The sequence below is a fragment of the Podarcis pityusensis genome (assembly GCF_964106645.2).
Source record: "Podarcis pityusensis genome assembly, chromosome: 8".
NCBI lineage: Eukaryota > Metazoa > Chordata > Lepidosauria > Squamata > Lacertidae > Podarcis > Podarcis pityusensis.
Genome location: NC_138033.1, coordinates 27,430,636 through 27,455,799, shown reverse-complemented (window position 1 = coordinate 27,455,799; position 25,164 = coordinate 27,430,636). Strand labels below are relative to the sequence as shown.

General features: G+C 44.1%; 1 protein-coding gene across 2 annotated transcripts in view; it reads left to right on the top strand.

Moving 5' to 3' along the window:
- The first annotated feature begins 11,138 nt into the window (after positions 1-11,138).
- The window catches only part of GRHL3 (grainyhead like transcription factor 3), a 48,573-nt gene continuing 34,547 nt past the window's right edge, over positions 11,139-25,164 (top strand). Inside the window, exon 1 of one of the 2 annotated variants that reach the window (XM_081016796.1) lies at positions 11,139-11,303. In XM_081016796.1, the coding sequence (XP_080872922.1) occupies positions 11,287-11,303 (17 nt within the window). In that variant the 5' untranslated portion in view covers positions 11,139-11,286. Of the gene's footprint in view, positions 11,304-17,378; positions 17,497-25,164 lie in introns of those variants that run through there. The other variant, XM_081016797.1, reaches the window with a different exon arrangement.

The following is a 25,164-nucleotide window of genomic DNA, read 5'->3' as shown; positions in this document are numbered from 1 at the left end:
AAATTGGATATAGTTTGGAAGGGATGTCTCACTGTAAGAACATAAGAACTCTGAAAGACAGCCTTTATTGAGGGTGTTGTAGGCTCTAGCCAATACTGTAGATGCTATTTAATATTTGCATCTCCATATTCCACACAGCTTACGGCTACAGTACACCTGCAGTCTTGTTTTCTGCTTCTGTTTTCCTTCTGCACAACCAAGGCTACTAGCATATCTAAGTACCCACCCAATAAAAAAAACAAAACATAAGCCTGGATAAATAAGAATGTTTTTGCCTGGTGCCTATAAACAGACAGTGATGGTGCCAGGCATGCTTCCCTGGGGAAAGCATTCCATAATGAGGGAGCCACTACAGAAAAGGCCCATTCTCATGTTGCCACCCTCTGAACCTCTTGTGGAATGGGGACACAAAGAAGCGCCCCAATGATAAACTCAGGTTCTGGGGTGGTTCATGTCAGGAGAGGCAGACCTTGAGGTATTGGCATTCTGAGCCTCATAAAGCTTTAAAGGACAAAACTAGTGATATAACCATTTGTGATAGCTCAACAACCTGTTTGCGAATGAAACCCCTGTACGGCTCCAACTGCGTTCTTATTTATTTATATAGGAAGATGAACAGCTTAATCAAAGAGCTTTCTGCGCATAACAGAATTGAAAACAACCCACAGCTGAAATCCACAAAGCTATTACAAGCAAGTGTACATTAGATAATTATCATTAAAGCACAGATAACATCAGTGCTTTTAAAATGAATATAAGTGACGAAATTATATGTCTGGGCAGGCTTGCTGAAGTAAAAGCAGTTTTCAGCAGGCGTCTCAAACTATGCAGCGAGGGCGTCTGCCTAATGTCAAATATTTCTTCTGGAATAAATGGCTGCAATCTTGTGCGTAGGCCCCAAACGGCCTTCTTCTTTTCTCTCTTTTCCTCTGTGCTCTCTGGGACACTCCAGATGTTTTGAACTACAACTCCCATCAGCCCTCAACCATGTGGAGCGCACCAGGATGGCAAAGCCTGCTCCATACAGCGGCTACCCTGCTGTTAACCATGTCAGATCTCTGATTTTCCAAAAAGTGACAACAAACGCCTCTTCCTAAACTAGGTGAAGGGTGCATCTGAAAGTAACCTTAAACTGAAAAGTGCCCTGTGTGGGACATGTTATTTGTTGACATATTTAAACTGAAAGCAGTTGCCTCTAAGACGTTTACGCTGTTTACAATCTAAACTCTTTTTTTTTCTATAAGAAAACTGGTAGAACGAGGTGGAAAGGAAAGGGAAGAAAACACTAGGAATTTTCCTACCGCCTATCTTTTGCAGAGGATGGCAACACGACTGGTACATATCCCTTTGAGCAGGGGAAAGAGAATGCAGATGGGGAGGAATCACCTTGTTTTTTCCATCTCCTGGCTTCTTGTCATCATCAACGCCGTCACTTATTTATAGGACAGCTTTCCATAGAAAACTACACTCACAAGGCAGTCTACAAGGAGAAAAATACATAATTCACAAGTTACAAAATATAACAAAATGTAAATGTTAATGAAAGCATCCCTTTTTAAAATGTGAGATTACAGTTTTTCATAATGCAATAAAATAACGACTACAGAAAATGCAAATAGAATAAATAGAATATGGAGTCCTCTCTTAAAAGTATTCATTAGCTCTTACCACCCGCAGCTTCACTGGATGTCCACGAGAAAGAGAAAAGCTTTTATCTATTCATTTTCTCCGTGTCATGCAGAATTCTATAAGCTTCCATCATCTCTTACTCACTTTTCTCTAAACTAAAAAGTCCCAAACACTCACAGAACAATGACTTCCCTGGGTCACTCTGCTTCTGCTTATGCATGTTAGGGCAGGGGCAACCAAGGTGATTTTTTCCGGCTATGGTTGGCTCAAAACTCACATCAGTACCAGCCAGCATGGCCAGGAATTATGGGAGTTGGAGTCCAGCGACATCTGAATGGCACTACTCCTCAGTTTAGAGCCAATGCCCTGTATCTGGTGTCCACTGACATCCACAAGCAAATGTAAACAACTCCAAGCCAATGTTGAGCCCGTGTTTTTATCCTCGTGATTTTGCTCACTGTTTGAGACGGTATTCTGTTGTCTTCCTTGTTCTTGGTAAGCTCTTGCCGTGAAAAACGGGATGGCTTGCTTGCCTGAATCACAGATTTTAACACCGCAGACTGCATGCTTGTGTACAAAACAAAACGCTTTGCTAGTGGAACCCGTTATCTCCAGTCCCGTTTAGCTCACTGTACAGTGGTACCTCTGGTCACAAACTTAATGTGTTCCGGAGGTCCGTTCTTAACCTGAGGTACCACTTTAGCTAATGGGACCTCCTGCTGTCGCTGCGCCACCGCCACACGATGTCTCTTCTCATCCTAATGTAAAATTCTTAACCCGAGGTACTACTTCTGGGTTAGCGGAGTCTGTAACCCGAAGTGTTTGTAACTTGAGGTACCACTGTATGCAATGTATTTGCATGCATGTGTGCCTGAGCTTTTACCTGCTCCTGCAACTAGAGTTACCCTCCAATTGCCAGTGAAATTGCCACTTATTACAACCATTGGTTGGTTCTAAAATGATTAGCTGCTCCACCTGTCACCAGTCACTCCTGCCACCCTTTGAAGCGGAAGATTTATCACAACCCTGCCACCCTCACTGCCTGATCTTTGCAGCTGCTCCTGCAGCGAGAGTTAACCAGTTACTCTGGGTGATATCTATTAAGCATTCACCGCCCGACCCCGGCTTACTCAGAGGTTCTATCTGGTCATTATTGAACATTTATTCTTATTTGTTTGCGGGGCAGTTATATGACAGTAAACATTCATCCTGGTTTGCTTGCAGGGTGTCTACATGTCTCCCTGTTAACCATCAGTTCATTCTGTACAGTGGTTCCTCGGGTTAAGTACTTAATTCATTCAAGAGGTCCATACTGTTCTTAACCTGAAGCACCACTTTAGCTGCCGCGCCGCTGGAGCACAATTTCTGTTCTCATCCTGAAGCAAAGTTCTTAACCTGAAGCACTATTTCTGGGTTAGTGGAGTCTGAAACCTGAAGCGTATGTAACCTGAAGCGTATGTAACCCGAGGTACTACTGTACTTTCCAATACATTTCCCCATCACTTCCCTAACAGCAAAGAGTCTGTCTCTTTTTTGAAGCAGATTTGTTGTGCTACAGTGACAAGTGACTTGAATCCACTTTCACTGCGCAAACCTAAACACTTGCGCTTGGATCCCTCTGCAAAAATACTGACAGTCCAAAGGTGACTCCAAAAGTACGTGGTACCCAGCTCATGCCTGCTCACCCTCACATCTGAAAGGCATCCCAATAGGTCCTGATCAGCTTGCCACAATTATATACGCTGTTAAATGTTCTGTTCTGTAGGCTTTCAGATTTGTTACAATACGTACTGCAGTGCTTTCATTTCTTCTTAAGATTTCCCTTGAAATACCAGCTCGGTCCTGGTGCCGTTCATCTTAACTGCCTGTCTCGCTTTTATTTTTAGAATATCATAAAGGGCTTTTGTTCCAAGGTATATTTAGCAGGGGAGTGGAAAGGGAGTGGGTCACCCATGTGCATGGGAGAATGTCTGGCTCTTCCCACCCATTCCCCCAAACACTCTGAGAAGGTGGAGTATCAGTTGTTGTTTTTGAAAAAAGACAGATGATACAAATTCAAAATACCAAAATCAGAGGGAGGAAAGGAAGGAGAGGGGGGGAGGGGGGTGTCTAATATTTAGGTGCCCAAGCCTGGAGGCATCTTGGCAGCTTGTAACAGAAATTATTTCAACATGCTCCTATTCATGTCTAGGACACAACAGGGTCTCTTATACATCTCTCTGTGTTACGGAGATATTCACTTGGCTAGTAATGACTGCACAAATGCAATCCGACTGCTGGGCTTCCATTCCCCCCCACACACCTTCAGGGTGGGGTGAAACTGAACAAGCATGACCATCTTCCCACCCATCCCACCATATATGTGTGTCAGGCTGCAGTTTCTCCTGTCCGATTTCTGCCTGGCATGCATAAGGGCATAAGAATTTTCTTAACTGTCAGTGCATAGTATACATAAAGTCATTAATTCAGTTTATTAATTAATCATGGCCCATCTGATTAGAAGCCACCGCTGCTTCTGAGAACAAATCCCTAGGCTCAAAATGTGCTCAAAGGTGCCCTGTTCTTTAACTCTTTGCTGGCCGGCATCAGACCTGAAAGATCATCTCACCCCTTGTATACTTAATTGAGCACTGTGAGAGGGCCTCCCGCAGATACAATCTTGGGAGGAGATCTGTTCTGTTTAGTGTGGTGGCACCTAACTCCAGTTTTACATATCAGACAGGCACCATCTTTGTTGCCCTTCTAGGGTCTGCTTAAGATTTTCCTCTTTCAACAAGCCTTTTAAGTGGAGATTTTTATCCCATCTGTCATATTGCACCTATTTTTAGCTGCTTTTATATGCAGAGTTCTTCTTCTATATATGGGATCTGTTTTGTTTTAAGCTGTTTTATGTATGTGATTTCCCCATGGCTCAGATGTCTACCAGGAGCGCTGCATTCAGGTATTGTGGCCCCAATTTTGTAGAACTGCCTTCCACTTAAGGTCAACTCTTCCTGTTGAACTTCCAGAATCCACTGAAGATTTTTTTTTTTTGTTCCAGCAGATATTTCAACTAAAGTCAGATTTTATAATTTTTTTAAAAAAAAATCATTGTATTGAGGTTTTGCACACCTCCTAGAGATGACCGTGATTGGTATACATAAGTTGTTGAAATAAATAGCAAATAAATTGGTATATGCAACAGCTTCTAATGATTTTTGCAGTATTCTTGCTTTATGGTTGGTAAACAAAAACAAATATGGTTTATTTGTTTTATACTTGTGTGTTTGCTGTTGTAAAGGGCGGGTAGGAAATCTGAAAAAAATAATAATGAATGAATCACTGGGCACCAGCTGTCGCTCCTGTGCTCTGCTGAACAGCATGAAACATGGACTTCCTGCAGCCAGCTCTGGCTCCCTCATGAGGGTCCTTTGATGACATCCAGTGTCGGATTTACATACAGTGGTACCTCTGGTTGCGAACGGGATCCATTCCAGAGGCCCATTCGCAACATGAAAAGAATGCAACCCTCAGTGGCACATCTGCACACGCGCGGGTTGCAATTTGCTGCTTCTGCGCTTGCACGTGATGTCATTTTGCACTTTTGTATGACTGTACAGTGGTGCCTCGCAAGACGAAATTAATCCGTTCCGCGAGTGTCTTCGTCTAGCGGTTTTTTCGTCTTGCGAAGCAGCCCTATTAGCGGCTTAACGGATTAGCGCTATTAGCGGTTTAGCGGCTATTAAAGGCTTATCGGCTTAGCTGCTAAAAGGCTATTAAAGGCTTAGCGGCTTAGATAAAGGGGGGGGAGCGGAAAAAAAATCTCAAGACTCGCAAGACATTTTCGTCTTGCGAAGCAAGTCCATAGGGAAATTCGTCCTGCGAAGCAACTCAAAAACGGAAAACCCTTTCGTCTAGCGGGTTTTCCATCTTGCAAGGCATTCGTCTTGCGGGGCACCACTGTATAAGCTAAACAAGCTATAGCTTAGGGCCCCAGTCTCTTGGGGGGGGGCCCCAAAAATAAAAGGGGAAAAACTGGATGTACTTCGATAAAATACATATTTTGTCATGTGCAAATGGCTTTAGATACCAATTAGGTCCATAAATTACCATATAGCATACAGTGGTACCTCAGGCTAAGAACTTAATTCGTTCTGGAGGTCCGTTCTTAACCTGAAACTGTACTTAACCTGAAGCACCACTTTAGCTAATGGGGCCTCCTGCTGCTGCTGCGCTGCCATCACACAATTTCTGTTCTCATCCTGAAGCAAAGTTCTTAACCCAAGGTAATATTTCTGGGTTAGCGGAGTCTGTAACCTGAAGCGTATGTAACCTGAAGCATATGTAACCTGAAGCATATGTAACCCGAGGTACTACTGTATAGTCAACACAAAAAACAGTGACAATTTGTTGTTGACAAAGGACAGCTGGACATATAAAGGGCCCTATTACCTTCAGTAGCTTAGGGCCTCATCAAACCTAAATCCGGCCCTGATGACATCGCATGCTTATTTATTTATTTTGCTCTGTTTTGTTTCGTTTCCCATGAAACAATTAACAATTTAAACAATCCACAGAGCGCAATATAAACAATCTTTAGAGTGCACCAAAAAGACAGTCAAGATGGCACCTGTCTGATATGTAACAGGAGGGAGTTATATCACACCAAAAGCCCGGTTCCTACCTATGTTGTACAGAAGAATGCGCCTCTTGATGAGATGGTGTGTGCATACAGCCCTTGCCTGCAATTACATTTGTCTCATTCACACATTACATTCTGGGATATAAACTTACCCCCCCCCCAAAAAAAATACCCTCAAAAAGAGATGTGCACACAAAAAAAGGGTTCACAGGTTACCTGGTTGTGTGGTGACGCAGCTACCAAAGTCTGCCCTGCAGCAACATCTCCATTTTTCTCTGCTCCCCCGAAGGTTACTCGTTCACCATACCCTCCAACATTTCTCCAGTGGAAATAGGGATGTCCCATTCCATAATGATAATTTTACTATTTATACCCCACACATCTTACTGGGTTGCCCCAACCGCTCTGGGCTGCTTCCAGCATATATAGAAACATAACAAAACATTAAACATTTTTTAAAAAACCTTCTCTATACAGGATTGCCTTCAGATGGCTTGGGGGTCGGATAACTCTATACCCTCCAACATTTCTCCAATGAAAATAGGGACGTCCTAAGGAAAAGTGGGACATTCCAGGATGCAATCAGAAACCGGGACGGCTTCTCTAAATCAGGGACATCCCTGGAAAATAAGGACACTTGGAGGGTCAGAGTCACATCCTTCGGCGGCGGGGTGGGGGGGTGTCTTTGTATTTTCATAAGCATTTTTAAAGCTGAGACCCCATACGATATAAAATTTAAGAGGTCCAAAACATTACAAGAAAAAGTATACAGGCTGCCTCCAATGCAAGGTCTACTCAGACATATGTCCACTAATTCCAGCTGGACATAACCCTATTATTTCATTATTTTTCAGCCAATTATGTAACCCTTGAAAATTACTATACGTGTGTGTCTGTGTCTGTGTGTGTGTGTGTGTGTGTGTGTGTGTGTTAAGTAGGCCCCTCATAATCTGAGGGCCGAAACTGTCGTTTACTTAGCTTGTGCGTAAATCTGGCACTGTTTAAGCTGCAAGTCTTCCCTAGAGGGAGAAGATGGAAACACTTTTGTTGATAAGAGACAGAAAGAGAGATGGGGAGAGAGAGGGAGGGTATGCTGAACTTTTTCCTTCCTTTCAAATCGGCTTGTTCCGACATGTCCCTTGGAATCCTCCGCTGAATTGCCTTCCATCCCCAACTGAAGTGAGTCAGACGCCAAGCCCATCCACTTGCCTACTCTCGTTTGCAACGTGGGTGACAGAAACTCTCCAGGAGGATGGGAAGTGCTTGAATACTCAATTAGTTTTGTTTCTGTTGCATAAATCTTAACTTCTCGACAATAGCCGAGTTTGAATCTGTGGCTGTGTTGAGGAGAGGGAGCCCAAAAGACAAGCATCTGTGCATTGAAGGAGTACGGTTTATGCAGCCAAATAAGCCAACGAGGTGTTTAATTGATTAATTCATGGGTTAAATGTGAATCAATCTGCACATATAAAAAACAATAGTTTGAGGAGGGGAAACATACAGTTGATTTTTTAGGTGGCACATTTCTGCATATGTGGCACCTCCTGCTTAATATGTGTGTATGACAGGGGGGAATGCCTCTTCTAAGATGATGCTTTTCTAAGATGAGCATTTAAGAAGTAGTGTAAAAACAATTTGAATTTTTGCAAAAAAGAGATTGTTTAATTAAACAGCAATTATGAGCCCTCAGGTGGTGCAATGGGTCAGTGAGTCTGGCTGTTAACTGGAAGGTTGGTGGTTTGAGCCCACCCAGGGATGAGTGTGGGCAGGATCCCTGCATTGTAGGGCGTTGGACTAGATGACCCTCTGGATCCCTTCCAACTCTACAATTCAGTTCTGTGTCTTAAATCTGAGGTTCCCCGCCCTTAATCTACCTGATTAAGGCTGCAAATCTTAACTCACTTACTGAATTTATTGGGACTTACTGCTGAATAAGTATGTGCACCATAAAGGACTGCATTGCACAGAGAACAGCTCTATTTATATTTTGTTTTGTTTAAAACTTTTGTTGTACCCAACCTTATCTCTACCAAGCCTTCAAGGCAGCTAAGAAAGCTGAAACAGAGCCACAAACAATGAAATGACAGCAGCAGCAGCCACAACCACCTTGAAAAAACCAATCCAAACATAAATTTCAATGTCAAGAAACAATATGTAATCAGATAGCTGTAAGGGAAATAATAATATTAATAATAATAATAATCTGCTAAATGCTCAGGGAAATAAAACAGTTTTGACTTCTTGCCCCACAGATGGAATATTAGTCACAAAATAAATGTTCCGCAATTTCTGTGCCACCAGAGTGTGCCACAATCCCTGGTCGCCGCCGGCCTAATTTCTGCAAGCAAGGAGACCTAGAGGAGGACACCCTATGATGATATTGAGGAACAGGGAGATTTATATGAGAAAAGGCAGTCCTTCAAATACAGTGGTACCTCGGATTACATATGCTTCAGGTTACAGACGCTTCAGGTTACAGACTCCGCTAATCCAGAAATAATACCTCGGGTTAAGAACTTTGCTTCAGGATGAGAACAGAAATCGTGCGTCGGCAGCACGGCAGCAGTGGGAGGCCCCATTAGCTATAGTGGTGCTTCAGGTTAAGAACAGTTTCAGGTTAAGAACGGACCTCCGGAACGAATTAAGCACTTAACCTGAGGTACCACTGTACCCTGGATTCTGGACTATTTTGAGTTGTATATAACAGAAGTGCATAGACTTTCCCACTAAAAAGCACAGCAGATTCATTTCCATTGGGTGTGCCAGGAAACAGGATAAAAGCACAGGGATGATGTCCGGAAGGAAATCTTCTTAAACATTTCCTTTGAACTGGTGACACCAATAACCACATGTGGGTTCAATAACTGGAAAGTGCTGTTACTTAAGAGCAGTGATGTCAAGTCTCTCTTTATTAAGGGGTGTTCAGGCTGTCCCACTGAAAACTCTCTTTGCTTGTAGAATCCTGTCACTACCTTGTGCTGATTTGTGGGCCTGAAATGAAAGTGGCTTTAGCCTCTTTGGCTAGACTGTCCTAAACGCCACAGCTTGGAGCAGCAGGCTACTCCTGGGAAATGAATGGCTGACCTCTGGGAAAGAAAGCCATCAAAATATAGACTCAATGTACATATGATGGCAACTCGGACCAGGATAACTTGTCTTGTGTCCTAAAAGGTGGGATCTAAAGAATCGTGATAAATGAATGATGTGGCATTGCACATGTCCGAGTCTTTTTTAACAGCCCTCAGCCATTTCACTTGGTAGTGCATCAGCGCAGCACAGTGCCTGGCAGGGCTAATAAACTCTGCGGTGTGATCATGTATGCTCAGGTCAAAGAACCTGCTTTGAAGAAAGCCATGCAGCGTGGCACAGGACTTGTCGCCTACCATCATGTTTACATTAGGAAGAGGAAGGAAGAGGAGGAGGTGGACAACAGCACATATGCTGCAATCCTAGCCCCACTTTCCCAGGAGTAAGCCGCATTTAATTCAGTGGGACTTACTTCTGAGTAGACATGGTGAGGAGTGCAGTTAAAAGACACTTTGTGGGGAGGAAAGAATTGGCACATGCATTGTATGCAGGAAGGTCCAAGTTCAATTCCTGGCATGCCTAAGGTCAGGGGTAGGCAACCTAAGGCCCGGGGGCCGGATGCGGCCCAATTGTCTTCTCAATCTGGCCCACAGATAGTGTGGGAATCAGTGTGTTTTTACATGAGTAGACTGTGTCCTTTTATTTAAAACGCATCTCTGGGTTATTTGTGGGGCACAGGAATTCATTCATATTTTTTTTCAGAATATAGTCTGGCCCCCACAAGGTCTGAGGGACACCACTGGCTGAAAAAGGTTGCTGACCCCTGCCTAAGGTGGTCTGGGAAAGACTCCTGGTCTGGTGAGCTGCTGTTGGGCAGTTTAAACCATAGGGAACTAGATGGATCAATGGTCTGGCTCAGTTGGTGGCACCTTCTGATGTCTCCCCTGTAAGGTGGCAATGATAACATCTCAAAGTGATCTGCCTTGATCACTTTGTAAGGCAGCCTCCCCCAACCTGGTGCCTTTCCCTATGTTTTGGACCAAGGCTTCCCTCAGCCCCAGCCAGCTGCAAACTGAGCTTGCATACACAAGAGAGAATTTCATTCTGTGCAGCTTCTCTGAACGAAGTACTTTAAGGGTGGGAAAACTTGACTTTAGTAAACGACAAAAGGCAACAGACTTTGACTCCTTTGGCATCACCTTTATTTGAAAAATGTATGCATTTGTTTATATATTGTATGTCAGTTTGAAAAGCAACCAACAAGTTTAACAACAACAACGACATGTCCATCAGTACAGATTAGTTGACAATGTGCATGAAAAATAGACCAGGATTTATTTATTTTTAGCCATTAACTTTTTAAATTAAGTTATCAAGAAGTGTTGGTACAGATTGACAGATGCAAAACATTTCACTGAATCACTATAAGAAGACAACAAAACAACATCGCACATATTGTCCTACATTTTCTTGATTTTTTGTTCCTCGCAGACAAAAGGCTTCCCCCACTCCCCTCTCTTCCAAGAGTAACAGGTGGACAGCTTCACCCTTGCACTGTCTAAAAATCCAAAATTCCTGACAATGAACACAAACCCAAAAGATTTCATAAGAGAATCCACGCCACTTTTTTTTTTTTGTCTTCCATCTTTTTGCCCTCCAGGAATTTTCCTTATTCTTTTGCCTCCTCACTCACCCCCCCCCCAGCAATAAAAAGGTAGCTCCTTGTCTCGGCAACTGGCTGCTCGGTTTGCAAAGGGTTAACCCTTGCACCTGCTGAGGTGTACCTGTCTTCTGGCACCTGTCTCCTCCGGCCAATCAGAAGCAAGCCTCGAGAGACCTTACTTGTCAGCAGAATGCCTGCACCACACATAAACCTCTAACTTGAATCCAACTCTTCACTTTCCAGGTGATGTCTCTGTTTAGAAGAGGGTATTAGTAGAGGTTAAAAGAGGTGGAAAAATATCTGAAGATCTTACTGTTGGCGAGGGAGTGGAAAACGTTGGGGGAACATGTCTAATGAGATCGAGTAAGTTAATTGCTTTTTATTACTTTGAGCGATCGCGTTTTTCAGCGGAGACAGATTTTAAGGCTTCCCACTTGTCCTGTGATTTAAGGTAGCCACTTCTCCAATGAAAGTTCTTTAAGAAAGAGCTGGGAAATTCAGTCTTTCCGCCTTCTTGCCTAGCATTCTGTGATGTCCTCCTTAATAACAGCAAACCTTTAGGCTGTGTGATGCTTTAATGCGCTGTTTATTTTATTTCTAAAAAGAAGAAAAGTCGGTGTTTTCTGGGTAAAATCCAGCCGAAACTGAACCCTTTTTAAAGAAACTTGTGCGGTGGTGGGTGGCAGCCAAGGGAGTGTGCTTGACTTCCGCGCTGAAATAAATTGAAAGTATTTAACATCGGCTGGATCGTGTCCTAACATTCTAAATTCTGGGGGAGAAATCGCAAGTGAAGGAAGTGTCGCCAGTTTCCTTCGTCTCCCTCCTTCCTCGGGATGTTTAGTGTGCGGTTATTTTTCCGAGGAGGGTTCTTATTGGTGTGTGTCCGCTCTAGGATACGGTTTCCCTTTACCGCGATCTTTCAATGAGGTTTTCCCCTGGATGTGTGTAATTTTCGACAGACTGATTTCATAGACACAGTGGGATATGGAAAGTGGTTCTGAGTTGAGTGTGTCTCTGCGTGTTCGTGCGCGCAAGGACTGTAGTTCGTTCCCAAATGTTGATGAAAACACACCTTTGGGGAGAATCTTGTGGCACCTTAAAGACTAGCACGTTTATTAGGCAAGAGCACTACATCAAGTGCTTATGGAAAATCGCACTGCCAGAAGTCCAGTATGGAGGGCCACTCCTCTAGGATCATTTTAGGACCCACTCTAGTTGCAATTATGATTTGTTCTTAACGCTATATTTTATATTGATGTAACTCACCTTGTGACCTTCTAGTGAAGGGTGGGTATTTAAAATTAATCACAATAATGTCATCTGAAGTCAAAGGGAGATGTCCTAGCAGACTTGAAGCTTGCTTGCATATGATTCACCCCTAATTACTTCCTTAGCAGAACTGAGTGATGAAAATTAAGACTTTTTAGTTACAGTCAGACCCAGGAAAGTATTATGTGGGATATTATTGACGTTTTTCATTGGAAAGTTGAAACCTGGAAAATCTGCCTCCTGTACACATACATTTGGTATCACGTTTAATTCCCAGACCTGAATTTCATGATTTCATCATTAAAGGATGTGGGAAGATGTGCTCTGAAACAGGGGACTCCTATTATGTTCAGCAGAATTCAGTATTGTTCTCTTTCAGATGAGGAACAGCTGGATATTTTCCTTTGCATGGGTAGCTGTTAAACCTACAGAATATGAAAAGCTTTCCTATTGGACTAAAGTTTAGTTGAAGTAATGTGAGAGCTTTCAGGTTGTGCAGTGACTCTAAGCTGGCTACTTTCCATTCAGCCTGACAATGGGCCATATGCAAATCACAACTGATTCCTCTCCCAAAAATGTAATTATTGCTTCAGATAGAGTGTGGCCACCTTCAGGGTTCCAAATGCGCAATGCAAACGCATCTCCTTTCAAACACAGAATCTCCTGTGGCCACCAGGGGGTGGGGCACAATGAGGCTATGCCTTCAGATTACTATGCCCGTGTACACATTACTGGTTTGAAGTACAGTTTGGGGGGGGGGGTGTTAATGTTCCAGGAATTGCACCTAAAGCCAAAATCGCACCTAGCCAAAAACACATTGGGTTCAATGGCAGGTGGAATTGCCAAAGTCTTTTCCCTGGACACCCCTCCCCCTCTTTCCGCCCCCTTTTAAAAAAAACATTTCTGGCAAGCGTGCAAAGCTGAATGTGCAAAAGTTAAATGTGCATAAGTTTCGGGCTTACTGTACAGCTAGGTCTTCTCAGTTTAGATCAAAGCTGGGGGTGGGGGGAGGGATTAATCAAAATGGGATATTTCACAATAAACCACAGGATAGATACAGATTGTGATTGATGTGTGTACATTGCCTCGCAAACCAAGAGCTGGTATGTGCTAGATGTGTACACACAGCCCATATCTTGCACAGACTCTCGGATCACTAGTAAAAACTTATCCTACTGCTTTTCCCTCCTTGGTACACATATTTTCTTGAGTTAGCTTATTCATTTGTATTTTGAAAGATGAATGGTGTACCTGATTGCCTGTCTGTCTGTACACACAGTTGCCCTTAGGTTAGGGCTGCTAATTTTCTCTCCTAGAATTGCTCTTGTGTCTTTAATAGCGGCTCATTCTAAACAAGTGGAGTTTTTGCTTCAATTGAGATGAAGTCATGGGAACAGCTTGGTTCATTTAATTTTTTGTGAACAGACTACAATTTATGGCATAGAAGCAGGGCCATGGAACAACCTGGCAACCCCATTTTAAGGCTCCTGTGTGTCTTCTGTTTTAAGAAACAGGCCTTACTCTCTTTTTTAATGGGAGTGACTTCCCCACATACCTTTCATTGGAAGTGCATTGTATTTTATGAGGAAGGTCCCAGGTTCAATCTCTGGCATGTAGGCCTACAGCTAGGATTGAGAGAAAACTCTATATCTAAAATCCTGGGCAGCTGCTGCCAGTCAGTGTAGACAATATTGTTAGATGGACTAATGGTTTGGCTCAGGAAAAGATGGCTTCCTGTGCTCTCTCTTATTGCTATTTTAATGACTATTTTATACCATTTTATGTGAACTACCTAGATATTTTTTGATAACTGGTACATAAATAATGCTATACATTTTAAAATGGCTCTAAGTGTCTTGCATGTGTAATTTCAGCAGCCTTACAGAAAATCTACAATTTTGCCTTTGTTACTACAACATTGGGCAACAAGATTCCTACATTGCAGTGGGTTGGACTAGATGACCCTCAAGATCCCTTCCAACTCTACAATTCTGTGATTCTATAACTTTCCTCATCCGTGCATGCAAGCTTTCCACACCTTCTCTGGTCATCTGGTCATGGCATGAAGTAGGCGTTTCTAGTTTGTGCTAGAAATTGATTTGATCCTGATGCTTTGTTGCTGCTAAGTTCCTATAGCTGGAGGCATCTGTTGCATCTGCCTCTATGGTTCTAAGCAGTAGCTAGAGGGAAGTTTATAGATCAAAGGAACTTTAGCTTGCCTTAATTATGGCACCCGGACCAAATGCAAGTTGCTGGCTGTAAAATACTAGCTTGTGTGCAAGCTGTAAAATGTGTGCATGTGTACTCCAGTGGTATCATAATTGTCATCACTGCTGTTGCAGGATAGCCTGTGTACAAGGCACCTTATAAAGCAGGGTTGGGGGCTCTGTGCCCCTCCAGATGTTGCTGGACTACAACTCCCACCATCCCTGAACTACTAGTCATGTTGGCTGGGACTGAGAGGAGGCGGAGTCCAACAGGAGTCTGGAGGGCCACAGGTTCCCAATTCCTCTTCTAAAACAGCCTAACCAAAAGAGGATCCTGTTCTGAAGAACTGCCAATCAAGCCCATGTAATGAGCAGGTGTTTGGACACTTTCCCTTGTGAAGTCTTTGAATGGTAAAAGTTTGAGAGCCTTTCCTAAAATGGGACATAAGAAGAGTGCTGGATCAGGCCAGTGGCCCACCTAGTCCAGCATCCTGTTCTCACAGTGGCCAACCATTTAGTTGTGGTCTTGGCTTTTATATACAGATATACTGAATGGCAATTCAGACCAAAGAGATTGTGTGAGTCAATGTCCCAGCTGTTTCAGGGCTCCCTCAAAATTAATGGCTTTATTACTCCATCCTCCCTTCTCTTTCAAAGGAAGTTACTCACTTCTTTCTTTTGTGATGCTGAATGCTAATGGTTGGGGGGGAGGGTTTGGGGGGGAGGTGCTGTTTAAAGTATTTTCTGCTTTCTCTCCTGTCTTGAGAATTGTGGCTTCATTTGCTTTGATGCTTTCAGCTAAATGGATACAAGTGAGCCTGTCTGCCACCTCTATTCTGTTTGAACTGTGTGGCTTATGCAGGCATGTGATGGGCAAGCTTATTCCGAATGATTGATCAGGAGGATGATCAATGGCCAGACTTTATATGGGATGGTTTTCACCTGAAGGCGTGGGCAGCAGAACTTTGGGAGAACTGCAGGTGCCTTCAAAGAGCACCTTCTTTGACAAGAGCAGAAGAGACAATGCCCTCGAGGTCAAAATCATTTGGGGATGGGCTCGGTTCAATAACCATTTCCAGAATAGCCAGGAGGGCTTTGAGGAAGGGATGAGCAAAAGTGAGAAATGAACTCCCTTACCAAAATGGCAGTTCAGCCACAGTGTTCATGTAAATTGCTTGTTCAAAACTTTGGCGCCGGGCTTCTGGGAGGTACAAGTAAATATACAGACCTTGAGGAGGAAAGTGGCAAGAACCCCTGCCTCATACTTTGAAGGAAAGAAATATCAAATTGTTTTTATTTGTATTTTCTTAGGAATATTTTGTGTTATGTAACCCACTTGCAAGTTGTTGTTCTTTTAAAATTCAGCCGCTTATAAACCTTGTTAAACAACTAAATAAGATAGTATTATTTCGGGGGTAGGAGAGACCCAGAATATAGCTCGACATGGTAGCCCCTGTGCTGAGGCAATAATTTTCATTGATGTTACCTTCCCACCCTTCCTCTGAAGCAGGGTTGGGGAACCTGTGGCCTTTCAAATATGGCCGGACTCCAATTCCTATCAGCTCCCATCAACCTGGTCAATGGCCAAAACATATGGGGTGCCACAGGTTTCCTGTTTCCGCTCTAAAGAAATGTAGGAGGCATTCGTGCTTTCCCTGTTCCTCACAACATCCTTATGAGGTAGGAGGTTAGGCTGAGATGGTGACTGGCCCAATGGACACAACGCTAAGCTTCCTGGGCGTGTTAGCCTCTGAACCTGGACCTCCATGCACTTCCTAATCTAGACGCTGCACCATGCAGAAGAAAGAGGAATAGTGTTCAGCGTCCTTCTGAGACAAGGGACATAATTTGTGGCTCTTATGTCTGAAATACAGAACTGAAAGAAAACATGTGGAGAAATGTTTTCTTCCTGGATTTCTTTTCACTAAATGAATGGATTTTGTTACGTGCATATTTAGATGAGCCCATTTTTTGGAAAAATCCACCCAATTAAGACACTCTACGTTGACTTGTGTGAAGTGATGGCAGCCTACGCCAGAGGGTGTGTGGAGGCTGTGAATAACCTGTGACCCTCCAGATGTTTCTGGGCTCCCAACTCCCATAACCCCCAGCCCACACAGTGAATAGTCAGAGGTGACCTGGGCATGGAGCAGGAGGAGGTGGGGGCGAGGGAGGAGGTGGATCTGCCCCCTGAGGCAACCACCTCACCACATGGGCAAGGAGGCCCTTTCCCATCACTCCCAGATGCAGTACTTTTCTATGAAGAAAGTTTACACATTCCGCTGTAATCCAGTGTTGAAAAAAATCCAGTAACGTACACACGTGTGTCCATACTTATTAGGAAAACCATGGCTGGCTCTGGCTGTCTGTTGCGAATAGTGTGCAGAGTTCATGAGAATCTAGATTGTGACAGCAATGGCAAAATGTGGCAGGAGACGTCCCAAAGCTCTTTAAAGCTGCATTCCATTCACTGGAAGGGGGAAAAAATAGGTTGAAAAAGAGCACCTTTGCATGTGATCGAACATGGGCTGCATTTAAAGTGCAGGGCCTCCCACAAAGAATCATGGGAACTGTAGTTCTGTGAGGGGTAAACTACAGTTCCCACAATTCTATGGGGGAAAGTCATGTGCATTAAACGTGTGGTGTGCACATAGCCTCAGACAAAGCTTTTAACAAGCAGGGCCTTGTCAGCAAGCCAGAAGTGCGTCGAGGCAGCAGGCAGCCCTGAAAGAGTTAACCAAGAGCTGCTCCCTCCTGTGGTTTTGTGGTCGAAACCATGATTGCCAGGAGCAAATTTTTGTCATGCAACAAGGCGTGCTATTAAAATGTTGAGTTATGTTTTTGGTGAATGAAAAGGTTAAAGCCCTTCATTAAAGCACAGAAGGGCTGGTCCCTGCCGAGAGAGAGAGAGAGAGAGAGAGAGAGAGATCTGTTTTACAGTCACGCTGCTGCTGCTGCTGCTGGGTGTTGTTTTCCCTCTCTCTCTCTTTCTCTCTTTTATTTCAAATTAAAATTATACACAATTCTGTTTGAAGAAGATAGAAAGGTAGGGGCTTACAGCTGGACCTGGTTTTTTAAAAGTAAGTCCAGTTCCTGTTTTTTCTTAGGTGTATGCATTGGAGAAGAGTCATGTCTTAGTGCTAGATAATCTGCCTTGCAAGCAGGTAGGGGCAGGAGAGACTCCTGTCTGAAACCCTGGAGAGCTGTTGCCAGCCAGTGTCCACAATACTCAGCTAGGTGGACCAGGGATAGCTTCCTATATTCCTAGGTTCTTCCTACGCTGTTACTGTGTGCCTAATCCCATGATTTTCCTTGCCAATTTAAGTTGAAGGCAGGGTGTTCTCTGAATGGGGGGGGGTGTCAGTGCATATGGTGCTAGACCAGTGAACCCAATAGCCAATGTCCAGTTCCCATAGGGTCACTTGGGCAGCAGCTGGGGTTGGAATTCCTGCAAAGAATACCCACCTCAGCAAATGGACACACTTTTTACCTTCCAGCAGCACACTTTTTACCTTCACATAAAATAAGGCATGTTCTGCATAATTTAAGGCAGATAACCTGGATACTGCACACCATTACATTTCAAAGCGCATAATCCTGGGAGTTGTAGTTTGCTAAGGGTGATGGGAATTGTAGCTCTTGGAGGGGTAAAGTGCAGTTCCCAAGATTCTTTGGGGAGGAATAATGTGCTTTAAATGTTTGGTGTGAACACAGCCAAAGTGTGGAGCAACCACCCCTTGAATCCATGGGGATTCAAACAAAATAAGAGAGTGAGTGGGTAGGTCACAGAAGACCGATACCAGCCCACCCCATCTCTAAATCAAATTTTTGCACTGGGGTAACCAAGATACTTTTTCCGATACCAGTGTTTGTGAGGCACCTTGTGCCCCTTAAAAGCTTAATTTTAAGCAAGCCAAGAGCCACATCTAATAAAAAGCTTTACAATGTTTTACAAGGATCAAGACTTCATCCAAGCCATAGGTGTGGCTCCTGGAAAAAAGCTTCCCCCCAGTACCAGGGTTGGAGCGGCCTTTTTAAATCCTGAGAATGTTCCCATGCTTTTAACATCTGTATTCAGGCAGAAATTCAGAAGCTGTAGCTTTCCTAGTTCAGAGTTCAATGCTTGCAAACGTTTTACAGAACTGAAATGAACTTTTCCACAACTTCAAAACGTTGGCTACATTTTTGGATCGAGGACTGACCTTCTCAATTCCAGACATTTTGAAATATACTTGTAAATTCCCCCTCCTTTTCTCTGTTTTGTTTTTTTTTTTAATCCCTAAATCTATCAGCATCCAATTTTGAAGCAGGGGAACCCTTGAAGAATAGGATAAAAATTAAAATTTCTTCAACAAAGGCATGCTAAACGAATTTGTTCCCCCCATAAAATTAATTTCAGCTGTAACAATAAATTTTGGTCTGTCATGCAGCCTTACCTGTAACTTAGTTCTGGAATATGTGGAAGAGTTGCCTTTGAGTATGCATGGTGCCCCAGAACCCAGACCTAAACATCTGGGATTTGTAATTCAGAGTTTTATCTCTAGGTCCAAAGGTGTGGAGTTCAAAACGGATTGAGATTCTTAAAGGCATTTGTTTAATCTTCTCTCTCTATGTGTGTGTTAATTAGTGTACAATTGTGTTTGCCTTGATGTTCCACCAGTAAACTATAAAACAACCACAAAAGACAATGAGAAGCAAGTACAAGGCTGGCTTTTAATAATGCTTTTATTAAAAAGAAAAAATATTTTCCGGAGCTCCATGAAGTGTGATGCCATCATGTCACACAATCTGGTTTTAGAAGCTATTGCATCCCATGGCACTCGCCTAATAAATGTAAACCACCTGTGACTCTCTTGTTGTCAGTTTGGAAATTGTACACTTAGTGCAATCTTATAAAGATTTTCTCAGAAGTGTTCAGTGGGCCTTACTGTCCAATAAGTAGGTTTGGGACTTTTGCCTAAAAGCTGTACTGACTTGCAAAGAGTTTGGTGGTAGAAGAAGAAGAAGAAGAAAAAGGAGGAGGAGGAGGAGGAGTTTGGATTTGATATCCCGCTTTATTGCTACCCTAAGGAGTCTCAAAGCGGCTAACATTCTCCTTTCCCTTCCTCCCCCACAACAAACACTCTGTGAGGTGAGTGAGGCTGAGAGACTTCAGAGAAGCGTGACTAGCCCAAGGTCACCCAGCAGCTGCATGTGGAGGAGCAGGGAATCGAACCTGGTTCACCAGATTACACCACACTGGCTCTGGTAGGGTTCTGGACAGTCTTACTGCAGGCTGCAGGGAGAGGAAGCTCTATTTTTGACTGCCCCACCCTGCATAGACCTTCTTGCATGTGATAAATAAGAGCACCAGGGAGAAGTGGTGCTTCTTTCTCAGTAATGTGTCTAGAACAGGTTAGAAGCTATGGCTCTAAACACTAAAGGGGAACCTGCACCTCCACAGATGTTCCTATATTTGCCAGGTATGAAATTGCTGTTGGAGAAATGGATTCTGGTTTTGAAGTGTTTTGATCTGGGCCTTAATTTCAGTCTAGACCTGTAAGTCGGTTTCCTCCAAAGAATCCTTGGAACTGTAATTTGTTAAGGGTGCTGGGAGTTGTAGCTACAGTTCACACGATTCTTTGGGGGAAGCCATGTGCTTGAAATGCATGCTATGGATGTGGCTCCAGCTGAGATGGCCCACTTGCATAGGTGCAGTGCAGCTTATTGGATTCCACGTACAATGTGGCCCCTGTGCCCCTTAAATGGTAGCATGGAGGGGAGCTGAGTGCCTTCCTTTGGAAATCCTGAGAAGCCTAATGAAATCTGGAGATCATCAGACCTTGAGAACTAGTCACCCTAGAGTCAACTCAGGAATGGCAGTGAGTGTGTTCATATGCTGTTATCCCCCAGAACTGGGGGGAAACCAGAGTGTACACGAACACACAAAAAAAAGGAAGGAAGAGGAGGTCATTCTTCTTCAAATTTTTCCTTCTGTATTATAGATGTGTGATGTGCATTCAACTTTAGTGTGCTGCCTGAATCCAGAATCATGACTTAAGTTCTCTACTCCTAAATTACAATCTGCAACAACTGACCCTGATTCTGGGTTCAGACGACCCGCTCGCTTTGCCAAGCCTTGGCTTAGCCATCACACGTCACTGAGCTTAAAAGCTCAGGAAGGAGCAAAGCAAGTGCAAACTCCTCCTTGGGAACCAGCACATTTACACCAAGCCAAAGTTTGGTTTAGCATTACGTGCAAGCACAAACACTGTCGACTTGAAGTCATCCTCTACCTGTAAGGCTGTCTGGTCTGGATATAGGCTAAACGGAAGAACTGAACCAAGGGAGAGCAGCAGGGCTTGGAAGCTGCCCGTCCACAGTTAGCCCTAGGGAGCAGAGTAAGGTGGACAGCATGAGTCACCTGGGCACAGTCTTCCTTGCTATGATGAGATGGACTGTATTTTGATATAAATTATACTAATTATTTATACATTTGCATTGATACAATTAGTATATGCGAATTTTATGAAAATGCTTCCTTGCTCCTTTTTCCTTGTTTCCTCTTTCCTTCTTTTTTTGCAATGTATTATAGTCACCCGAACACAGGTTCATCACATGACCAGGTGGGGGCAATACGGACACCCCCCCTCTTCCATTCTCCTTCTGGTTGCCATCTGAAAAGCCTTTTTCATTTTATTTATATATCCTGCCCTTCTGTTTTACAAAACCTTTAAGGAAGCTTATAATAATTGTGAGGTAATGATAGAAGAATCTTTTTTTTAATAAAAAAAAACCAACATGACTAAAAATCTGCACTTTTAGGAAAGTTAAGAAGTCTGAACCAAGTAAAAGATCTTCATATGGTGTCAAAGGGCAGAAGAGTACGGTCCATAAATGGGGTGCCCATCACTGCAAAGGCCCTTCCCTGGTCACCACCCCCTGCTTGTCTTCTGAAGGGCCTCAGGGGACCACGGCCATTTCTTGGCTTAATAAAACATGCTGGCATGTGAGCAGAGTGCACACAGCCCTGATCACTCCTGGAAGTGAGTGGGTGTGAGTGGGTAAGCAAACCAGGAAGGAAATGACCTAGTGCTAAAGCCAAATCTGGAACCATGGTTTGTTGCTCCCTCACAGACCATGTGATCTGTAAGCCAACAACAAACCATGGTTTCAGACTACCTGGTGCTTGTGAATCATTATGGTGAAATGAACCGCAACCTTGAGTTTAGTGGACATGATGCTAGCTGAGTGATCCTCTTCTTAGTGTGTCAGCAAACACAGTATGCCTTATTAATCCTATAGCCTTGACTTACTGTTCTGTGTGAATGCAGCCATTCCTAACCATGCATGTTTGAGTGGGAGCTAATGCTCTTTCCCTCACATAGATAGATAGATAGATGATAGATACCGGTAGATATTCTTAAAAGAAGGTGGGCTTTGTTTTTAACCGTAACTTGGTTGGCACAGTGCTTTCTTCCCAAGCAGGGAGAAAGGGCCACCTTGTCTGTGTTGCAAAACTGTGGGTTTTCCCACCCTGACCCCACCCGCTTCAATCTCCCCCTTTTAGTCTGACAGCTACACAAAAGAGAACAAGCTTGTAAAAGAAAGAAGAAGAAAGTTTGTTTAACCACACAGAATTGCCCACAGACAGAGAAGTCAAGGATAGCATGACAAATATTGCAAAGTGAGTGGGTGGGGAAGGAGGGTGGGATCGCTGCTTAGAGAGGATTTGGGGGCATTTAAAAAAGGGTGAGGTGCTATATTGGGGGTCAGGGGAGCAGGGAACCACAACCTGTCACAGAGTACCTTCGCACTTACATCATTCGGCCCCACAACACACAGACGTGGAGAGTTTTGTTATTCACATTTGGAATTAATGCAGAGAGTTTGCAACTCTGGGCCTCTTGGAAGAACTTTTTAAGGTGTGTATGTTGGGGGGGACGGACTCCTGCACATCTTATTCTGTATTAACGTTTTGTTGAAAGGTAGTACAGTATATAAATATTCTACATAAATAGGAATAATGTAACCAGTGGAAGCTGGTACCTGTTGGGATTGTTTGGGCTGGGAGGTAGAGCCAGAGTCCCCACTGGACTGGTGTTAAGTACGGGGGCAAGCAGACGGGGGCTGGTGGGACAGCACCTCCCTCACCCTAGTGGACCAGACCAGCCCACACTGAATGTAACAATCCAGAGTACAGCCTAGCTGTTCAATAAGGCCACATCACCAGGGATGATGGTGGTGGCCTTTGCAGGGCTGGAGGGATGTCAGGAGGAAGCTGACTGGGCAAATAGGGAAAGAGAGGAAAAAATGCTCTACCCTCTGTGAGACCATTAAGTCCCGAGTCTTATTGGTACAGATTGGCACAGTGAAGTGTTCCTCGCCCCGCTGCCTTTCAAGTCACTTTCTCACACCAGAGAAGGGCATGTCTCCACCCAATGCACATTGCTCGATTTCCTGCGCTGAACTCCTGTTCAATGAAGCTGCCCGCTGGGCCATGGGCATGGGCTGGAATGTACACACCTCAAGCTGAACTGCAGCTGCTGTTCTCAAACTGGATGGAAGCTGGTTTGAGGGAAGGCAGTATTTCCCCAATAAACTACAGGGTATCTGTGGATTGTGGCAACGCCATGTGTTCTCTGCTTCCAACACCAGTGGTGAGGGCGCACCACAGCTGCAGTAAAAATGGCAATCTGCACACAGCTTAAATTGCTGAACCAGATCACTGCGTCTGCAAGGCACTTACAAACCTACACATGTCTCCTCTCATCCTGTGCGTGTGTCCTGATCCTGTGTCTACCCTTGTGCGCACCTACCCCACAAAGTTCAGTGGTTCTACGTTCCTGAGAATGTCGTAGCTGGGAGCAAATTGCTTATGCACATTAGTTCATGCTGTAACTGTGGGGAGATGCTGAGCATGCATGCATTGCTTTGTCAGCTTAAGATACAGCGGCAGACCGTGGGGAGCCTAATTAAAAAATAAATAAAGGAGAAGGGAAGTCCAGGCAAAGCTTGGAGAGAGCCCATCCCTGGGCTGAATAGCCCTGCTGCTGATTCTCTGCCCTCCCCCTTACTCCTTTTCATGTGAATATTTTGGATTCAGTCTGGCTGAAGGTTCTTGTCTGAACAGGATTAAGCAGAGTTGATGGTGGTGAAACCTGAGTCATCCTAACGTGTGCTCCTTGGAGACAGTGGGGCGGCACTGAAGGGGAGGGAGGGCTGCGTGAGAAAATTTAAAGACAACGAAACTTCCACTAAAAAAAAAGCATGAAAAAAAAACCACCTGTTGGTGTTTTTATGCAGTGGGTGAAACTGATGAGCATTAGTGCCATCATGTCCCGTTGGGAGAGGCTGGTGGGGAAGGGGCAGGTTTGTCTGCTCAAGAATGGGGGGACGTAAGCTTTTGCTCTTAGGCACTTCGGCTTGGATTTCCCTCCTCCTTTCTTCTGATAGCCATACTTAGGGAAAGGGGAAGCAAAATTCTGGAAAGAATAATAGAAGGGAACCCCAAGGGCCATCTAGTCCAACGTTACATTTTTGCTGCCATAGTGAAAGCATAAAAGCAAATAGATTTTTAAAAAACAACAACATATTGCTGAGTATGCACATCCACATGCCTGCTGTGGCCCTATAGTTGCCAACTTCTCTTCTTTTCTTACAGGCCTCTGCTCTTCTGCTTTTAAACAACAGCTTCACTTGCAGATAAAATCTAGTGATCATTGTTACCTCCAAGTTGTAAATAAATTTTTTTTGCAGGCAGAGCTGCTCTGAAAGGCACAGGATCATCCCAGGCTGCAACTGCTGCTGCTGTTTTTCCCAGTCACTTGACAGTGCTTAGTGGTCCTTGTTGATTAGATGCTCAGAAATAGTTAGATGATGCTGGCTGATAACCACGGAGATGGTTTTCTGTTGCCTGTGATGACTTGGTTGCTTGAGCCACCTGGGTTTCTTTGGCCTGGGGCTCTTCGAACTTGGTGCCTCCTAGTATTTCCTGTTGTTGCATTCTCTTCAGCTGTTTGGTGATTCTAATGGCCAGGCTATATCCATCATACATAGTGTAGGTGGGGCAGGCGAGCTGTTTTCTCACTAGATCTCTGCCTGTGCAGGGATGGTGTTAACGATCAGGCCCTCCACATGTTGCTGGACCAATTCCCATCAGTCCCAGACAGCATGGGCGGTAGTCAGGGATGAGGGGAACTTAAATCCATCCAAGGTCTGGCAAGCCAGGGCTTCTCCACTCCTGATTCTGGCTGAACCACTGGTATTCCCACCCACCCCCCAACCCTAGCAAGTTGGCTGTCAGGCTTTATGAAAGGCCATAGGGCCTTTCCCAGCAAGATGATGAACTGATAAGCTAAGCAAGCAGTGAGAGTATCCCCATTCCAAGAAGGCCACATTAGGCCTTAGTGATTCCTAAGGGCCACTGTGGCTATAAGCATTCCAACTGGCTCTCTTTCCCCCCATGAGGTAAATTCATTGTGTTGTATCCAAGTAAGTTCCACTCAGAATAAACCTGCTGAAATTTATGGACCTACATTGGACCACATCTGCACTTATACACTTAAAGCAGCATAATAGTACTTTAAAAAGTCATGGCTTCCCCCAAAGAAACCTGGGAGTTGTCGCTTGTGAACAGTGCTGAGAGCATAACCGCCAACATTTCTCCAATGAAAATAGGGACGCCCCATTCTATATTGATAATTTTACTATTTATACCCCACACATTTAACTGGGTTGCCCCAGCCACTCTGGGCAGCTTCCAACAT